Genomic DNA, 20,481 nt, shown 5'->3' with positions numbered 1-20,481 from the left:
TTTCAGGTTCGACTTGAAAAGGCAGCTTTAGACGAGCCATTTGGCTCAAAGTCTCGTGTCCTCACTGCTGCTGTCCTTGAATGTCTTCTAACGTCTATCTTTTGGCAGCCTGCACACAGCAAGTCAGCCTCAACAGTCTTGTAAAGCTTCTGTGGCTAAACTTCAGGCACATACCATAGTCAACATTTTGACAGATATTTTAAATAATTTAGGAGTACTTTACACAATAAAACACAGAGCAACATAATCACATCCAACCTTTGTTTATAAGATGCTGTTTTGTAAGTTTTTACTTCTTTTGTTTCATGTTAGTCGTCTTTGCAGATAGCCTTTAACCACGAGGATGTGTTGGTCAGAGGGGAATTTAGAAGAAAAAACCTGTCTCCTCTTCTCACAGCAAATAAAACGGAAGCATCAAACCTCGCCTCCAGCACTCATCCATCGAAAATTTCTTTGGAGCACTTTTGAAATTCATGACTGCAGGAAAACTTTTGATGAAGTTGAGGATAGCCTACGGTAACATAGCATCCTGCTTGGATTTCTGTGATTGACTGTGATGTCTGGATATTGTGAGGTGGACTATCAGTAACAACAAAACGTGAAAAAATCTTTAAAATTTAGAGGGTTTTTTTGTTTTAGACTCATACAGGTCCACCTTAAGGTTACCAGTGGATAGTGCCACACTGATAACGTGTAATGTATTGTGCAGGCCGTATTTAATATTTTAAACGAGATATAATTGTCATGCCGTTTAACATTTTCATGTTCCATCTTGTAAAAGGAGAGGTGCATAGTTCATGGGTAAGAAATGTCACATAATTACAAACATTTTTGCAGGTAATGTGAAGGCATCGCCCAGACTAATGCCAGCTGACATTTGAATGAGCTGAATGATGCATGCTGTTACATGTTCTCTATTCTCTTGATAAAACTTAGATGAGCATCTTGCACGTGGATACACCAAGTGGATCTTTCAATGTTGTCTGTTAAAATGGCATTGCTTTCCCATTTCTCAGCCCTATGTTAATGTGTCTTTCTTCATTTTCTGGTTGACCAAGCCCAGTAATCAGTGTATCTCATCACAACATCGCCCTCTTTTCTAGCGCTGCAGCTCCCCAACACAGTAGATCCAAATTAAACAGAGACTCATCACAATAAAGCCCGGCATAAACATAATGCTTTTGTGCTTGAGACTATTATTGCCCCATCCTTTTTCCACACAGATGAAATTACATGCAGTAGATTATGACAGCCATCACTTTGTATCGTGTCTTGTACAGCTGGCTCTCGGAGTGACAGCACCGCTGAAAATATAGAAATAGCACCCACATGGTCAAGTTAACCAATTCAAAGGAGATGTCATAGCAATCACCGTGTAAGTGTAATTAAATTTAGATTGAATCAAGTCCATTTTCATGGTACGGCTCATACAATTTTTACTTGATGCGAGTTTAAAGCAGCTGTGGCAGATGTAGATCCCGCCGTCTGTTCTAATACTGTGTGCTGAACGAGCAGCTCTCTGCAGAAAATAAATTGGATACAATCTGATCTACTGAAAGTCTTTCAACTTATTCCGGCTGAATATCTTAGATTAACATACAATAGCGGCGAGAGGGAATTAACAGATCTTTCTCGCCTATTGAGGCTCTGTGTGTCAGACTGAAAAGAGCCACGGTCCACATGGTGGAGGATCATCAGTGGAGCTGAAGAGAGTGACTCCACACTTGACTGCGCAGATTAAGAGAGTGACAGGGACCTATGACTGGCTAATTCAATGGGGGCAGTCTCTGTAGAAAACACTTCATTCTCAACAATGTCACTTGGCTCTCCTGTGCGATATATCCTGCTATAAAGCATTACCGAGCCACAGTGGAACACCCGCTACCTTTTTATTTCATTCAGCTTGAAAGCAAAAGCTGTGTTGCAAGAGCCAAGCAGACATCAATTTTACGCCATGATATAAAAGTTTAAAAAAAAAACATGAAGAAGGAGAAGAAGATCAAAACACACCTCTTCTTACTCATTAGGTTTTAACTTTTTAACAGCTTTGATTATCAGCAAAAAGCTGAGCATTTTAAAATGATTGCCTCAGTTCATATGAGATATCCACATCACAGAGGGCTACTGAATGATACATATATCTGAATTCCTGAGTATCCCTTCATTTCTTTTTCTTTTTCAAAGGGAATCACTGGGATCCGGTTTGCTGAACATCAGAGGTGCTACATCAGGGCCCAAACTAAGAAACTACCCGCAGTGGCAGAGGTGGAGACTGAAGACACGGAGTTGCTGGTATGCTTCCTCTCTCTGTTGCATGTAGCTCGGACTCTCTTCGGTCCCGCAGAGGCTGTCATGCATACTGCAGGGAGATAACCAGAGTTGAGCACCGCAAGCGCCACACAAATCCTCGGCCTGTCCATCTTATCCCATCTCCCCCAACCCTCTCACTGAAAAAAAACTAGGGTTTGTGGTAACTGTAAAACCGCCTGAAAGCTACCCGAAAACCCATAGTCTCTTTGTGGCTCACATCAAATGGTGTTTGCTGTCAATCCTGAGCCAAATATTAATTTTTAATCATATCCTCCAAAGGCTTTACCCAAATAGCCTAAAGGGGGAAGGGTGGAAGAGAGGTCTGAGGGAGAGGTAAACCATTAAAATTATATTTTTTTTAAAGCTGTTTTCTTTGCAAAATTCACAAGGCTCCCTCTCCAGGTTTAGAGTGATTTATTTTCATTTTTGGGATTCCTACAGTTGTGTGTGAACTTCAGAAAAAGGAATGGAGGAAATTCAGTCAATCAAAATTCCCATTTTTTCAGTGTCACAGTGCAATTCACAGAGTGGGCTGCATGTTCAAAGAGAAAATCCTCCCCTCGAATGTCTCTACTGCTAGCATACTCTCATTTACATTTCACATTGTAGCTGAGAAGAAGTAGCTGGCAAATATCTGACGCACCCCACTCACTGCCTTATTTTAAAAACAGAATAAGGCAATTGTCAGACCACTATTGGTTTTAACTTTAAGAACACAAGCTGTTACACCCCAAAAAAACCAAACACTGTTTTGTTTTAAATTCTTCTCATCTTTATAATGTCTGATCTACATTTACAGATACTAATTGCCCAGGCAGCACCATATGTCCGTGCCATCTCTAGCTTCTTTTGTGCACTGTGAAGCCTAATTGGCTTAATTCACAGCTCCAAAGTAAATCATCTAAGGCCAGCAAAGTGATAGGACACATACCAGTAGTTAAGGAAGCCTTTCAATAAAGTAATGATTCGTTTCTAAGCTGCGGCTTGCATGAAGTTCTAATTGTAGTCTGTTCCAATCTTGCCTTAAGAGATGACACACAAGAAGAAAAGAGCTTTGACTCAACTTTCTAAGTAGTGTTAGCCTGGCAGCAAACACACAGCCCTGCCCCCTACAAAGTATTTTTCTAAACTACAAACACAGCTAACTAATTTCATATTGCGTGTTTTGAGAATGCATTATTCTCGCTTTGATTATATGAAAAGGAAACATTTATAAAAGTAAACACAGCATATCACTGCACTGCAGGTGGTTAAGGTGGACGTTAGTATCGCAAAATCCAACATGATGCCATGTTTACTCACTGAAAAACCCCTGTAGGAATAAAGATTTAGTTCCTCCCTATAGCTTTTGAAAAACAATTGTAGGACAACAAATTAAACCGTTTTTCTTACATGCTGGTAAAAACCACAAACAAGCTGAAAACATATTTAGTGTTGCAAAGTGGCATGTAAATATAATTCTCTTCAGCCGTGGACTTCATAATCTCTAAAGATTCTGGTGTTTGAAGGAAGATTATTGTGCTGAGAGTGAGCAGAGGAGACTGATTCCAATCTCATGTCTGCGCATTTAAATTGATGCGACAGCCAGGCGCTCGTTAGCTTACCTTAGCATAACAACTGGAAACAGGAGGAAACAGAGAGCCTGTCTCTGAACAAGCATGCAAATGCATGCACATTCAGAAATGTAGAGCAGATTGCAAACATGGCACGTTTTACCTGGCAGAACATTTTCTCCTTGGGCTTGTGCTGCTCGCCTGGTTACCTCAAAGCAATAACTAGAAGACTAGAAGGTCACGGAAAACATGTTTTTAGCTTGCAAATTTGTAATATGTGTGTAAACTAACATGATAAGATGCCATAAACATTCGTGATCTGATATTGCACACTGATCTTTTCCAGCTCACTGAAATGAATCTGTAGCTGCACACTCTGGCACGTCATCAGCTGACAGACACGACGCCGGGACTCAGCTTATCTAACTCTCTGCAAGAAGCCGCATAATTAGTCAATTCACATACATATATATTCATCGATCAATACCACATAAATGCGATACATTATTCTCTTTATGCTCTTTTCCCTCTGTACTTAAACCGATTTACACTGTGGCTAATATTTCTGCAGGTGATTTTATTGCAAAAAACTAGATTACACAACAAAAATACAGTAAATACCAGGGGGGCATATTGAGGTAATAAACAGTGACCTTGGCTTGACCCCACCAAAGTCTATCCTCACATTAGACAGCAGCCCCTGCTCCATCCTCTGTGAAAATCCACCCACGTGTGACCCTGGAAAAGATCAGCACAAGTTCCTCCTCAGGTGGTGAAACACATGAAGCTCATAGGGGTGAAAGCCAGCTGCTAATGGTTCCTAGCTTAACCCCACCACAGGCTTTTAGGAAAAAGGGCTCAGAGCAGCCGTGGCAGGCTTTAGAGCTGAGGTGAAAAACAATGGAAAAAACTGCGGTAAAACTGCAAGCGGCTGATAAGAAAATGCAGCCCCTGCGAGGGAGAACCAGGTGACAAACATGAATTGTTTGCCAGGATTTTTTCCTTCCCTTTTCAATTTGCCTTCTCTATGAAACGTCTCAGGGAGTAATCCCTGAGCTTCATTCCAGTTCCCCCAGTCTGACACAGGAATCGCCATCAGCCTCCCTCACTCCCCTTAAAATTGTGAATGGATGCCGTTTGCTCCATTAAACAGCCACTTAATATGGATGACAAAAGCTCGCCCAGCAACCAAAAACCTCCCACTCGGACGACAACTACAAACAGAAAAGCAGTGTGATGAGGAAACAACACCACTGCAGAGGCTGCGAATACGCCAAAGTCCTGCGAGCGCACAGTGCGGACTGTTTTGTGTCATTTTTGTCTACTGCAACAAAACGTTCGGTTCCTGCATTTGCTGTGTTCAGTAATAAGGTCAAGCCAAAAAATGGGAAAGCAGAATTCATCCTTACGTCTTTGCAAAATATGGGACTCGGTGATGCTGTGACAACTCACATGGCTAATGTAGTTATAGCTGGTAAATGAACCACTAACATGCTACCCAGCCGGGAACTCGCTGACACAGTAGCTTCCTTAGTCAAAAGCTGTATCATAAAATCTACTACTGTGTCATGACTTTCCTCTTTGGGCACACTTTTTTCCCCAGCAGAGAAATATTTTATATTGCAAAAACTCCCACAGAGACCATTTTGGACTCAGGGTTTCGCACTATCAGGACCGTTTTGTTTGTCAGTGGCGCAAAGTTGCATGGCAAAATTCCCCAAAGGTGAACAAAGCTGAGTTTTTTTCCACTTGTTTACTTTGCCACATCTGCCAAAGCAAATCCACCTGGAGAGTCGTATTTATTATTGCTGCAGAATTAGCATTTTTAAATGTTGGTGTGATCGGCACCTTTAGTGCCCTTAAGCAGGCAGGCACAAACATGGTAAGCTGCCTGAATATGCCTGTCAACTGAAATTCCCCACCAGGTATGTTAGATTAAAAAAGAAAACTGCCAGTGTTAGGTGCAGCGTGTGAAAGCCATTGGGTATGGCGAGAAAATCTTTGTTGATCTCTGGCAAACATAGCACACACTTTAAACAATGTGTCATGTCAACAGTGTTTCCCCCCCTTGGGACACAGTGGCAGGAGAGGGTAAATTCATTAACTACAGCACAACTGGTGTATAATTAAGTTGTGCACTGTAGGCAAAAAGCATACATACACCAGGAGAGGGCTGAACAAAACAAATTACCATCATTCCCAAGGTCCAATACTTGATAAAAAAAAAGTTGCTTGTGTCCTAATAATATATCATTTGTCAATAGCAAAATGGAAAAGCCTTTCAAAAGTGTGTATAAACTGGTGGACTGTAATCATGTTGTCTTTGTGCTTGTCAACTGGCATTTAGAAATCCCTGCCCCATGCTAAAATGCTGACCTTTACTACCTCCCCCAAGGCGCTCTCTCCTACAAGTTATTGGAGTCGTTTCTCAACTGTGAAGTCAAAGTCATGTTGTGGGCCCCGTGTCGTGACCTCCATTTACTTTCCAGAGAAGTCTGACTTGGCTTCAATGGTTAAGAGGTCCAATTAGAGAGGGCTGTTTTGTGTTGCTCGAGTTTGATTTTAATTTCTGCAGCCACAGGAACGGTGAGCACACCAGCTCTGCGGCAGAGCAACCTCTCTGCTGTAACACAACCACCCCGCTACACCAGTCTTCCGAGTCATCATTAGTCTGCTGGCCGGCGCTTAAAAGTGAGGGAAAGTGTGTCAAAAGCTTGGCTGAGCACCTCCCGCACCCAAACACATTCTTTGATGTGACAGAATGCGCTTAAGCCGCCTCTTCTTCTTCCTCCTCTTCTTCGTCTCCGCAGGTCACAGCTGTCGTTCGAAGACAAACAAGAAGCAGCATGAAAAGCAAAATTCTAATTCATGCGAGAGTGACAGGGGCAAACATGAGGGAGGGGGCATGACCCAATATAAATGATTCTTGCTCCCACTATAGCCCCAGGATTCTACATCAAGCTTAACTAATGTGCAATTAAGCTTTAGACTGGAAGAAAATCACCTTGTAAAAACATTTGTCAAGTGAACTGTTTTTCTGTTCTGGTCTGCTAATTAACAAGGGAATGGGAAGAAGGGTTTGTTTGCGTGTGTATTTACATATACATGAAGAAAATAAATATCCTCACTGTTAAGGGAGAGCATTACCAAATCCCCTTCATATGTCTCTATTAGACAACACTGACATGTAGTCCCTATCATTAAGCAATAATAGTTTACTTTACAGCTCATGAACTACAGTATCAACAAATTAAGCCCAGTGATAGTGCTTGGTGCCAAGCGAAGCATTGTGGCGGGGGGGAGGGAGTAAGGGAGCGTAGTTGGGGGGGTTGGTGAGGTGGTGATGTGGGGGGGGGATGCAAGGCTTTATTGTGTCTGTCACATTAAACGATATTGCAGCCACACTCGGAGTAATGAAGACCACTTCTAAAGTCATTTAAAAGTCAAATCATCACTGTCTGTGAATTTCAATGATGTATAATAGAAAGAGCATGCTGGAGGCTTGAGAAGAGGGTGACAGAGAGCAGGAGGAGGGAGTCGGGGCAGTGGGAGTCAGGAGTCGGGAAGTTGCTGTCCTCTCAGCAGACACAAAGGTGATAGATAAAATGACAAGGCTGGAGCTGCTGCATGGCTCAGGGGAACAGAGTGCAAATGCATGACTATACATCGTGTGGGGCTCAGACATTTTTGCAGGGTCCGACATGCTCTAGCTTGTGTATACATAACATATGTGTGAGTCTGTGTACTGTACGTGTTGTTTTCTAGCAGGTGGATGAGACTGGGGCCATGGATATGAAGGTGGACGACTCCCAAGTGTGGGTTCCTGCTGAGGAGCCCATCGTTAACCCAGACTTCCTCCTTGACTCCAAGATCTGGGAGATTTGCCAGCAGCTGCCCATCCACTGGATCCATCCTTCCCCCCTGAGCGGTGAGAGCAGGGGGCATCTCTGCCTCTAAATGCAGACTATTAACACTCTCACTGGAGGACATCTCCACAGGCCATAAGCAGGTCCATAGAGACAGCATGAGTTCCTAACCATATGAGCAGGCAGCCCAGGCTACTCTGTTCGTGTTAGAAAAGTAGAGAGGCAAAATTATCCGTGCAAACACAGTTTATTAAATGTATGCACTTTAGTCTTACAGTCACAGAAAGGCTACTTTATACGATATGGTATCATACTTTACACATACATATAAAAGGTTGGATTTGGCCACTGTGATGGATTAATATTTTGAGGCCTCGAGTTTGGCATTTTGCAATATTTGGGCCTTTTGGGATGAAATGGTGGACTGCTAGGTCAAGAAGCTGTCTTCATAGACTATATAAATGCACTGCATGGCTACAGAAGCCTGTTAATTAGTGCTAACATAAAAAATAATACTAGCATTTCATTCACTAAAAACAAAACAGGCTTATCTGACAGTCTGTTGTTTTAATTAATAGCACAACAGACCACAGTTTTAACAATGCTCCAAAAGAAATCAACACCACATACATCATCGTCAGAAAATTTTCACATAATGTCATACACATCTTTCTTGAGATTTGTCCATCCTATTGGACATGACACAACCATTGATGGTGAGGGGAAAAAACGTGCCTTCTCAAATTGGTTGGTGAGTGGTTTCTGGAGGTTGCCTGCAGTGACTAGACCAAAAACATCCTTATCATTGCCTTGGTCTAGCAGGTTGCTGCGGTGATGTAGTTTTGCTGGAAGACACTGATTTGTCTGAAAACACTTGTTAGCTGATAATCTTGCAAGAGTGTTTGTCTTCAGAGTAAAACCTGTGCCTCTGTGCTGCAGCAAGCACATTTTAAAAAGTCAAGGTTTTACTGAATGCTGACGGTCCCCAGCTCTGGTTTCTTTCACACTTCACAGTTTCCCAACTGCTTGGAGAGTAGTTGGCAAGTGTTTGCAGACAAGTCAGTTTCTTCCATGCAAACTATGGGTAACTGAAGCAATCTGCCAGTGCAGCTGTGGCTCAGCAGGTAGAGTGAGTTATCTACTAAGATCAGTGGTTTAATCCCTTGTCTGCATGTCAAAGGAAGATACTGAACTGAACTGTCCCTGATCCATTCACTGGAGTGTTTGTGTGAATGTTAGATAAAAAAGCACTTAGGCAGAGGAAAAAGTTGAATGGGTGAATGCGGCTCATAGTAGAAAGCACTTTGATTGTTCAAATAAAGTAGAAAAGTGCTATGTAAGTACCAGTCTATTTACCAATGCAATCACAAGGTTTTTGCCAACAACTCAGGGAATATACGTTTTTTTTTCCCTAGTGACCAGTAGGGATGGGTATTGATAAGATTTTCACGATTCCGATTCCATTTTCGATTCTGTTTAACGATTCGATTCTTTATCGATTCTCTTATCGATTCTTTTTTAAAAAAAAGGAGAACACTAAGGTCGATTAGCTTAGAACTTTGTTTTATATCTTCTCTTTGAACAAGATAGAAATTTAGCAGTAACATGGCCTTACAAACCCAACAGTGAGAGCTTAAGAGATCCAGCCTATGGCTCTTCAATGAGGTGCCACAGGGTCCCCGGGGAAAAAATTGTAAATGTAAAACAATAAAATAAATATTCTTCTGTAGCAATAACAAAGTATAACATCAATTATTCTGTAGCAATTACACAAGAATATCCAATATCCCTTCCTACAATTAAACACATTCACTTACCGAAAATCGGGGGCATCTGCTGTAGCAAATGGGTGCAAGCCTTTTACCACAAACTCAGTCACTGCTCGGTGACATTCGTCTATCCTGGCCTGAAAGGAGACGCTACCGGTAGACTGCAGCGACAACTGCCAGCGAGCGCCAGCCAGACTCTGTCTGTCTCTCTCATCATGGTCACCTAAATGCAGCGCACAGTAATGGCAGGTTTTGTAATAAGGCAGATCGCACTAACATAATATGCACTGTTAGTTGATTATTTACCTGCCGCATTAACGGGAGAGGACGTGCAAACGTTACCGCTGCTGCTGGGTTGAGATTCACGAGTCCGGAGCAGAATTAAAATCACGACATCCATTTAAGGTTATCGCGTGTTTTGTGAGCAAATGCTTTTGCATATTCGTAGTGTTTCCTCCCTTAAATGAAATATCTACTTTGCAAGTATTGCAAGTTGCCCTGTTGTCATCCGTTCTCGTAAAGTATAACCAAACTTTTGAGCGTTTAAGCCGCTTAGGCGTCGTGTTTCCTGCCAGGTAAATGACGCTCCGCAACGTGGTGATGTCATTCGGGGCGACTGGAATCGATAAGGGAATCGTTTGCAAAAATGGCAAACAATTCCAAGGAATTGAAACAGTGGGAACCGGTTCTCAACAAGAACCGGTTTTCGATACCCATCCCTAGTGACCAGTGGTTGCCAGGGAAAGGTTCTGTTCAGTGACTTAAATTAGCAAAGGTGACGGCTAGCAGACAACTAGCAACTGTAGCAATCTTTGTTAGCATCAGCTGGCCAGTGACTCTACAGTTCAACATATGGAGAAAATTAACTTCAAAGGCCTAAAATGTTTTTTGTGCCTGGCTGTAAACATGTTTATTTCTGCTTCAGCATAAAGATGGACTCACTTTCAAAGCCAGCCCCAAGAGGCCATTACAGGAACTGCATGTTTTTCAAGCTTCCGTGACAGGTTTATTTTAGGCCCTAGAGATTAGTCTACATTGCAGATTATTTAAGTGTAAATGAATGCACTGTTAAGCTCACACGTATATATAAATATGATATATATTTATAAAAATCTATAAAACAGTAACTTCAAAATAATGTGAAAGACAGTAATTTTCATGACAAGCATACATTTTCCCTTGCAGAGCTTTATAGTGAATTTCAGCTTATTGTCTGACCCGCAAAGTTTCTCTTACATGCTCCTGTATTGTCTTAAAACTCAGTCTATCAGCCTTGAACAACATAACAGACAGGTACAGATAACAACCAGCAGCGGCTCATAGTAAAACATTCAGGAGCTATAGAGCCAAGCATTTACTTTCATTAGCTGGTAGAGGCCAAAAACAATGTTAAAGGAGTGTTTAAGAACACAACTCAATGTGAAAAGTAATATTAAATTGCAGACTTGATGTGTAAATAAGACGTTATGTTAGTATAGAAAGTTTTCTATACTAACATACAAGGTAATGTCAATGTTATATCAATCACTGCTGGTTTAAAAAAGGAAAGATGAATAGATTTATCTGAGAACACGTACATGAACACGTACGTATTAAAGAGTTTGCAATTATCTTACTAAAGCGGCAGTTTTCCATGTGCTTTGAAAAATAAGCATTCCAAGAGTCGGGCTTTCATGTTAAGATGAAGATATTTGCAGCATTTGCAGTATATGAGGTGTCTACAAGGTAACAATCAGATAAATGTAGTAAAAAGAATAATATTTCTCTGGGAAATGTAGTGGAAACAAAGCATGCTTTAGTCGCAAGTAAAACACCTACATATATACCTCAGTAAATGTAGCCGGTTACATTCAGCCTCTTGTTTTGGTCATCTGGAGAGGGGGTTTTGTTTTTTGTTTTTTTCTCATAAAGATGCCAAGGCTTTATGAACTGGCATCTGTGTGTTAGTATCACAAAAGCAATAACACCATTGTTTGACAGAAGCGTGAAAAAAGCCTGGAATTAATTTCTTTTGAATGCTAGTAAGTAACATCAAGCCACTGGGAAAACACAGTGTTCAAGCCAAAATTGAATCTAAGAGCTTTCTTATTTTAATTCAAACAACAGAAAACAGTTGGAAGTATATACAGTAACATCTCTCTCTCTCACTTTTATTCTCTCCTGCTCGTTCTGTTACTCAGATGCTGAGGTTGTAAATGTGGATACACCCAATGCCGAGGTCACAGGTCAGCGTTTTGCCCGCGACGTCCTGGACCACCTTCCCGTAAATGACTATGTAAGTGGGGCCCTCTCTGCCACGTCACCCAGGGACCACACCACGAGATACAGTAAAGTCACTTCAATCAGCCGCCGCTCTTGCCTCAACTCTTTCTGCATATAAATCGCTCACTAATTGATGTTAAAACTGACTTTGTGCACCAGAGGGCATAGCAATTGCTCTATATATCTGTTTAAGTAAGGCCAGTTCAATGAAGACTCCCTTAATGTCTCTCCATTAATTGAGAGGAATATCCAGCCTTTCAAAGGCAGAAACTTGTGCCTTACAGCCCTAGTTAGAGACTTTTTTTTCTACTTCCTTTTTTTCTGAGGCACTGGAAAGCACAGTACAAAGCAGCACTTTCAAGGTCACTCATCGCTGCACAGATAAGTTACATTTATTAATAATGCTTTAATTATCAAAGCGTATAAAATGAATGGAAAGGCCAAGTGGCATATTTTGGTGTACAGCATGTAAACCACTCAATACCGTATGATTAATTATCCCTGACTCTAGGGGAAAATCACATTGCATAGTATATTACACAAGACTTATGCACTCTTATACCAGCACAAAAAGCTGCAGTTGCACACTAAGAGACACCCTAAGAACAGGTGCAAGGATATATGATATATGCATATACTTGCAGGGAGCACTTACAGGTGAACAGCCACTAAAGCTAAATTCAAGGATAATGAGTCAGGCTCAGTCTCCTCCGCAGGGCTCGGAGAAACGGTGTGAGACATGCAGAGAAATGAGACATCCTATAATGTTGACGTTTATCAGGCCCATCCCAGAAACAGCCTCCTGCTCAACTCTTCAATTTCCCCCCCCAGCTCCTCTGTCTTCTTCCTCATTGTCTGTGGCAGGAGATGCAGTGCTATGCAATTAAAACATACCAGGGGATGAAAAACTCAGCTCCACTTTTGAACATTCTGCCTCTATCAGCGGAGTAATGCATACCATTGCAATCCATTCCAGCAGCAAGTCCAGGCGCTGTTTGTGGGTCCAGTGATAACAACGGCCTTTGTGGTCGGGCACAGGGCAGGCAGCAGTCTGTAATTGGGAGTCTGAACTCTCACTCCTGCCAGTGGTATGCCACATGTGTAAGTCTATTTTTTTTCTTTATCTAAAAGTCATGCAAATGGGCACAGTAAAAAAAAAAAACAAGGAAGCTCACCCGCAGAGTCTGCTACTCACAGTTTCTCTGCATTCACTTCATCTGCATTTCATAAGTCTGAATTTGAGCACCAAGCCTGTCCACAGTGCACATTCATAAAGCAGAGACTGGCAGATGTATATTATGCTGAACTTTAACATGGCTGCCATGTCAGAGTGCAGTGTGTATCAGCGGTGGCCCTGGAAATTTCAAACTGAATAACGACCGTCTGACAGGCCTGAAGGGATTGCACCGCCGTCCTTGACCCACATAACCAGGATGGGCTTTCTATAAGAATTGAGCTCACGCATACTCATGTAAATATGTTTGTAAGTGTTGCTGCTTGTGTCCTGGGATTTGTCTTGTGTCTTGGACTTATCCTTACAAACCTCTGGCTGCTACATCCAGGGTCAGGCTAAGTGGCTGTTCATGCATAACACAGGTGCAAAAAGCTGAAGGAATTCAAATTCCGTGAATGCAGAAGTTGTTTGTGCCTCCAGAGGAATCTTTACACTGAAGCTAAAGCTCCTTATCACTTTGGTAAAGCAGCAGAGTTTACTGAAATACATGACTATCTGCTTATTCAATTACATCCAATTTCATTGTCATTCCACATCACTGTAGAGAACAGTGAGATGAAAATCAGAGATCAGGACACGCAGCAAAGAATTTCATATGTTCCACTGTCCTGTGTGTCTACATAAAAAGACCCTTTTTGAATACAAAGCAGAGTGTGAAACAGAAATGTTATCTCTGCTGTTTTGATCCCCGAATGAATGTGATGAGCTCTGCTTTGAGATTTAATAACACATCCAGGCATGTGCTTCAAGCTCATGAAGAGCAGGGATCAGCGTGTGTGAAATAATACCAACAAGTGTGGAGATTAGAGGAGTCATGCTTTGATTCGTTACATCTTATTGAATGACTGACGCAGTTTTCTACTCTGCAGACTCATTCACATCCAGCTCCTCATAATATGCACAGAGGTGTCTGTGTTTGTGTGCAAGTTTGCATGTGTATGTGAGAATGTGTGTGATGAAATCAGATCCAGCAAGAGGGTAATGGCTTTTACTCTTCATTAATGCTGCTTGTTTGTGAGTGACTGCCTCAGATTTCCCAAGGTGAACCATTCTTATCACCGCGGCTTCCCACTAGAGACGGCGACTCAAAGCCAGAGTGATTAATATGTACCCTCTGTTTTAAAAGGATAGCTCTGATTAATTGTCTTTAAGGTACAATGCTGCCTATTGGCTGTTTGTTTTGATAAACACCGGCGTCATTTGAATAAAATATTTTCTTCATTTTCCACGCCTGAGCTCCAGATTTCGTAACACCCCAGTTTGGGCTGTGAGGAGCTGATAAGATTATCGTTGGTCCATTGACAGGTTTCGTGTTGTTCATATAACCGATTGTTGCCTGGGAGCCGATGACCTGAAACCTGCCTAAAGCAATAAATCATTAAAAGCCTACCTGTGTCTGTCATAGTAATAAATCAAACCTACCTTGATATAATGCATTGCACTCTATGTGTTTTGAATATGTCTAAAGAGCAAGTAATTTGACTCAGTTTACAGCAGGTGCATAGTTTTCACAAGCCAGTCATGTGGTGGATTTATTGCAGTGAGCTGCTACGTACAAGAAAACAATGTGTGTAAAACCACCGTGATTGAATGCTTACTGACGAGTGGAGGAGATGCAAGAAATCCCCAAATTCCCTAACTTAATGCAGTAGGGGACCAGAGGGACTCAGCCATGTGGTCCAGCGGGTCCTGTCCTCTTAAACAATTCACACACATTTTCTTTTCCCAGCCGCGGATGTGTTTTGTTCCACACTATTGCACGTAGCTGAGTCATTGTAAGCGCTCGCGTTTTTTCCTGAATGTGAAGTCAGCGGATGCCGTTGACTCCTGGAACCGAGCAGTTTAACAAGATATCACCGGATTGTCTCCAAGGATTCATTTACTAAAAGAGATTGAAATGTGGTCAAATGCATACTGAGGGCGGTTGCTACTTCAGCTCACACTGTGAGTTAAGTGGCTCTTCTCCGAACCCCATTTGGAGTTGCTCTTGATCAAAGGCATGGCACTCAGCCCCCACGAGTCCATGAGGGCATGAACCAACCAGCACAATGGAAAAATCCAAGGGCCATTAATTCTACCCAATTTACCTTTCGTTTGGGTTTCATTTGGCCCCTCTATAAATTCAGAGGCAGCCAGCAAGAGCAAATGAAAGAATCCTTGTTAGGCGATCATTACTCTGCTAATTGCTTTAGGAATGTGCCATGCACTTAAAGTCAAGGTCAGGGGGAGGGCGCCAAGATGTGAGGAGCTCTAATTTGAATGCTCTATTGGAGGAGGGGCAGTCATTTTAGTGCAGAGTGTGTGCTGGGGTCGAGGGAGTTAAGAGGTCAGAGATGAAAGAAATAGTGTAATTATGCTGGTAACTTCGACCGGAGATAGTGACAGTAGAGAGGTTGCGAATGTTGGATTCAAAGTAGGGGCAGTGTGCAGCCTCCAGTCGTGCTTTTTGTGCTGCAGAAAGGTCAAGGGTATTATATCATGTTTTATGCTCCCGAGCTTAAATCAAGCTCGTTCAATCTCAGCTCAAACCGTGATCTCTTTGGCACTGCCATCAATTGATGTCACAGTTTTGCATTTTTGCAGACATCAATTCAAATCTTTTCACTTTTGTTTTTGCTTTTACATCTATTGCGATGACCCACAATCAAAGCTGCCTCATCAATTCATGTCACCCCTTCCTCTTCCTCCTCTCCTGCCCTTGCCTCAGGAGGACTGGCATTTGTCATGTGTGTGATTGTAACCCTGCCCGCTCTTGTGTCCTCTGCAGAGAGATGTTGGAATCGAGCTGGATAACCGTCTGGATGAGGGCGGCTACTGCTGCCAGTACTGTCGCCGTGGTTACCGCTTCTGCCGCCGCTACTACGAGCCCCTGGGTGGCTTTAACCCCTGGCCATACTACTACCAAGGAGGCCGGGTCATCTGTCAAATTGTCATGCCGTGCAACTGGTGGATCGCCCGCATGCTCGGGAGGATCTGAGGCGCTGAGCGTGCTGTCTGGTTTTGAATCTGTTTACGTTGTAGGTGCAAATTTTTCCTTTTGATAAATATTCAAGACCACTCGTGACACCAAAGCAGTCTATTGCAGGCAACTATTAGGTAGCACTTCTAGTCAGTGTGAGTCAGTGTAAACAGTCTAAATGGTGTTTGAAGCATTTTGATTCTTTCTTAAAAAGCATTGGTTGTTTACAGGTGTCTAGTTTTCTCTCCTTGTTATTTGATCCTGTTCAATGAACGCATTTAGTTTGGAAACTGAGCCACCCTAAAAAAAAAAAAAACACACACACACAATCTGTTCTTACTTTACCTATTATGTCATGCATTCATTTTTACTTCAAGGTTTAAAAGAGTTCTACTAATATTGCAGTGTATGAAAAGCTACAATGAATACAATGCAACAGCAATTAACAATGTACTGTATGTAACCATCTGTGTGGTGCTATCACATTAAATATGTAACAAGACATACACTTTATTAGGAAAATCATCTAGTGTAATTTAAAGCAACAGCTCTGCCATGTTCCATTATTGCATTATTATGTTTTCGCAGTTTTTGTTGACATCTGTTGTACTTTATGGTTATTATTGCCGTCCTGTCTGGTATTGTTGGTATGCTGGACTGCGTGACATTGAAAAGTGTTCTTAATATTCTTATTAAAGTGGCAAAATTGTTATTAAATCACCACGTACCTCCAAATAGTGTAACCAAATGGGAGCTTGTGAGCCATTAATGCTTAGAGGTAATTTTTCCAATTTACAAATTTGATCTTTTTGTGCAGTTTTCCCAACACACGTATTAATATAATAAGCATGAATTGAAGCTAAACTTGTGTTTTCCCTTTTTCTTTGGCAATAACGATTAAAAGAATGTTAACTGTTGTTTCGCCTTTCAGTTCTGGCTGGTGATCATCTTTGTAGATCAACACAATGCTCTTAAAGCCAAACAGGCTTCTTGTGAGAAGCACTTTAGTTAATTTTTGGAAACTAGAACTAATCAAAATGTGAAACGGTGTCTCAATATGTGAAAGTGATACATGTTATGTGTAGCCCTGCATAAACTGGGACACCTGATAAGCCTATTTCTGAGTGAGGTAACACAGCTGATTGAGAACGTGGCCTCCACATGAAAGTACTGAACTGGGCGTAGTAACAATCTCTGGGAAAATGTTGTATTGAGTTTCTGCTAATGCAAACCAAACATTTCCTCCTGCTGCAGCATCGCATTAAAGCGGAGAAACACGAGCCATCTGGTATCACGATTTAGCTTAGCACTTATCAATTTATTCTTGACAAATTGTCTTCAAAACAAGACAATGGCTATTTTCAGCATTTTCCCCTACAGCGAATCAGTTTGAAGCACTGCAGGGAGTGAGCTGCAGGAAACAGCTGCATACCTCCAACTTCTCAGCAAGGTAACCAACTTTCACTTAGTTGTTGGCAAACCCGTGCCATTTGCATGATTAAGCTGCTCGCACAATGATGGAAAAGACCAATTATTGCCTGATGTCTTTAAACAGCAGTTTTTCTTGTTGCCAGCCAATTTCTGTGAACTGCAGTATTAAAATGCATTAGCTATTACCACCAACAACTACAGGTGATATCTTAAATACTGCAATACTGAAAATGTAATGCAGTATATCACACCTAGTAAACTGATTGTCTTTCCAATGTCAACAATAGATGTACGAGCTTCAAAAAGCCAAATGTATGGCAGAGCTTTTGTATAGGATTGCGTTAGATTGCACGGTTTTCGTGCTTAGTGAGTGTTTATGTCTGACTTTTTTTTCATAGCCTTTATCTTTTTCCTGCTTACATACCTACAGATAAAAGTCCATTCTGTGCCCTGTACTCCTTTGGGCCCAAAGGACAAAGCACACAAGAGTAAAACAAAAACATCAAAAGAAATCACAAATCACAAAAAATGAAGAAATACACAGTCAACGAGGAAAATGCTACCTAAAAAGTTGCTACATCAGAAGTGCTCTGCTCTGCTTGATTTTAATAAACAGCAACACTGCTGAAGAGATCAAATCAAGAGCTATTGTGTTGCTATTATGCAAGCGACTTGTGCCACCATACCAAATATATCACAAGATCTTCATAAAATATGTACTTAAGCGCTGATGCAGTGGCACGAACCAACTTCATAGATCCAAACATGGACGTACGCACAAAACCAACTTCAGAAAATTTGATTATGTGAGGACAATATTCACAGTTTAAAAATATTTAAGCAAAAAAAGAAAAAAAGCGTATTATTCCAGCACGCCAATACAGAAACATGAGTCTAACCGGCACTTAAAGTTCATGACTCGCTCTAAGTATTTTCGTCACTCTTTTCTCTGTTATTTGTATCATGTAAAACAAACATTGTTTAATTAAAGATTCACAGACCTCAGCAGTCGCTTCTGATGTGCTCACTGATGTGCTATCCTCCATTGTTTTCACCACTGTTGCAGTCTTCAAAATGCTTTAAATAGTGCTGCTGTTCAAACATTTTCTTATTTGCCGAGGCGATTTTAATCTCTAACGCCGCATCTCAGTGTGTCGAGCTGAAATAACTCTCATCTGCAACTAAGCAGGCGAGATAGGCATTTGTAATTGATGTTCTGTCATCACAATAACAAGGCGCATAATGCCCAAGAGTATTCAAGCTATGTGAGGTACTCAGAAGTTAAACAGGGAGACAAAAATGGAACACTCATGTTGTGGTAGTTTGCTTTGAAGCCCTCTGTATGTTTCTTTCTTTACTTGCTTTTTTCCAATTAAAATTTCATTGTACGAATAATCTCCGTTGTCCTATCATATGAAACAATGTGATTTCGTTGAAAGACACTTAATGCCCGGGGGGTGTTTGTCAGAAAGCTGATAGCAGTATGGGTTTTGAATCCAACTAATGCAATTGAAACAGGCAGGTCTCCTTCTCTACTCACCATTACTCCCATTCCTCATTAGCAGAATTTTTTAGCATCACATCTTGAAAAGCCAAAACAGACATATACGCTTTTATTGTTCTGATTTTATAACCCGAGACTCTCTTGTGTATCGGATGTGTAATAATGCTTTGTTTACACTAATATAAAAGTATCTCGCCTACAAAGTAAATATAGATCTTGACTCATGTTGGCTCACTCTGATGATAATGTCAAAGATATCAATAATAATTGACAGTGAAATGGATTTTGTTGAAAGAGAGGGCGAAACTTGCTACATGTAAATGTTTTATGAATATGCTCACAAATGGAGTTCAGACTGAAGCCATATTGTTATTTTTGAATCAATAATGTCAATGGCCCAGAGCAACATGTCAAGTGAAAAATACTGGCATGAGTTAACAAATACAATAATTGCAAACATACTTCAAATAAACTGACAAGTGTACTGCAAAACCCCCGAGGCGGTTCTGAAAAGTTCATAAAATCAGTGTTTATATAATTCATTTCTCACTACTTCCTGCTTATCACATCAAATAGGCATGTGTTTATTAAAATGGATGCATTCAGCATTCGGCATGCTGCTGCTGCTGCCGCTGTTGTTGTTGTTGTTGTTGTTGTTGTTGTTGTGGAGCTACCGCACTCACTGTGTTAGGAAATAGTATAAAGTGTTATTTTTTCATAAGATGCTGTTAGTTGTCAGTTGTCTATCTGGCGAGGTCTCTGAGGACTCTGAGGACTCTTTTGTGTAGTCCTGAGAGTAAATTGCCATGGAAGCCCAGAGAGTCGCTCTGAATGGGATGGTTCACCCTGACTGGAGAGGCTGATACAGATATTACAGCGGGCTCCCAGAGAGCTCTTCGTGCCTGTTGGGACAAAAGTCCAATATTAACCATGAAAGTCAAATTTTAAAGTACAGATGTCTCACAATTAAAAATCATTGTAGAGGAGACCTTGAATGATACCGGATGGTGGTAATACTGCCGATGGAGGATTGCAAGAGCAAAGATTTTAAAAACAAATAAACGGGATAACAGTCTAGTTGATGCCTTCTTATCCACATTTTGTTGCCTAGTACACACATCTACTTGTGTTGTTTTATTTTTCCATTAGACAGTCTCATGATGTAAACAGTGCAATTTTAATAATTTGTACTAATAGAATATTTTCTGTTTGAAGTTAAAAACCTAAGAAATTACAAACAGGACTGACAGACTGCAGTGAAATTTTTGCATTTTCACAGGAAAATGTCAAAACCCCAACTAGTCCAAATCAAGTGGTATTTGATTGTTGGCTTTTTTTTAAAACCCTGCATTGAGGTTAATTTGCATTCCTACTATCTATGAAGAGGTTTAGCACTGCCTGCATTAGATATGAGCCAAATCTGCGAGTGTCTGACAGTGAACTCCTTCCTTGTAGACCAGAATTAAAGAATATATCGTTTCAGCCTAAGCCCTGCACTATTTTTTCTCATGCATTTTATATAGGAAACCCCGCCTCCAGCACTTGTTTATCCCCGTTTAGATGGGGAGAGGAAACAAGATCGACTGCTCTGCA

At 41.2% G+C, this 20,481-nt stretch overlaps 1 protein-coding gene across 1 annotated transcript in view; it reads left to right on the top strand.

Annotated features, from left to right (window-relative positions):
- tnmd (tenomodulin) overlaps nt 1-16,870 on the top strand; it is a 65,934-nt gene extending 49,064 nt beyond the window's left edge. The window contains exons 4-7 of the mRNA XM_084951380.1: nt 2,185-2,292; nt 7,629-7,791; nt 11,679-11,773; nt 15,762-16,870. Coding sequence (XP_084807506.1) covers nt 2,185-2,292; nt 7,629-7,791; nt 11,679-11,773; nt 15,762-15,971 — 576 coding nt within the window. The 3' untranslated portion in view covers nt 15,972-16,870. The remainder of the gene's footprint in view (nt 1-2,184; nt 2,293-7,628; nt 7,792-11,678; nt 11,774-15,761) is intronic.
- The last annotated feature ends 3,611 nt before the right edge of the window (nt 16,871-20,481 follow it).

Source organism: Perissodus microlepis, chromosome 2, assembly GCF_051167445.1.
Source record: "Perissodus microlepis isolate ML-2025 ecotype Zambia chromosome 2, ASM5116744v1, whole genome shotgun sequence".
Classification (NCBI taxonomy): Eukaryota; Metazoa; Chordata; class Actinopteri; order Cichliformes; family Cichlidae; genus Perissodus; species Perissodus microlepis.
The sequence above is the reverse complement of the archived record's forward strand: the minus strand, read 5'-3'. Positions and strand labels throughout refer to the sequence as shown.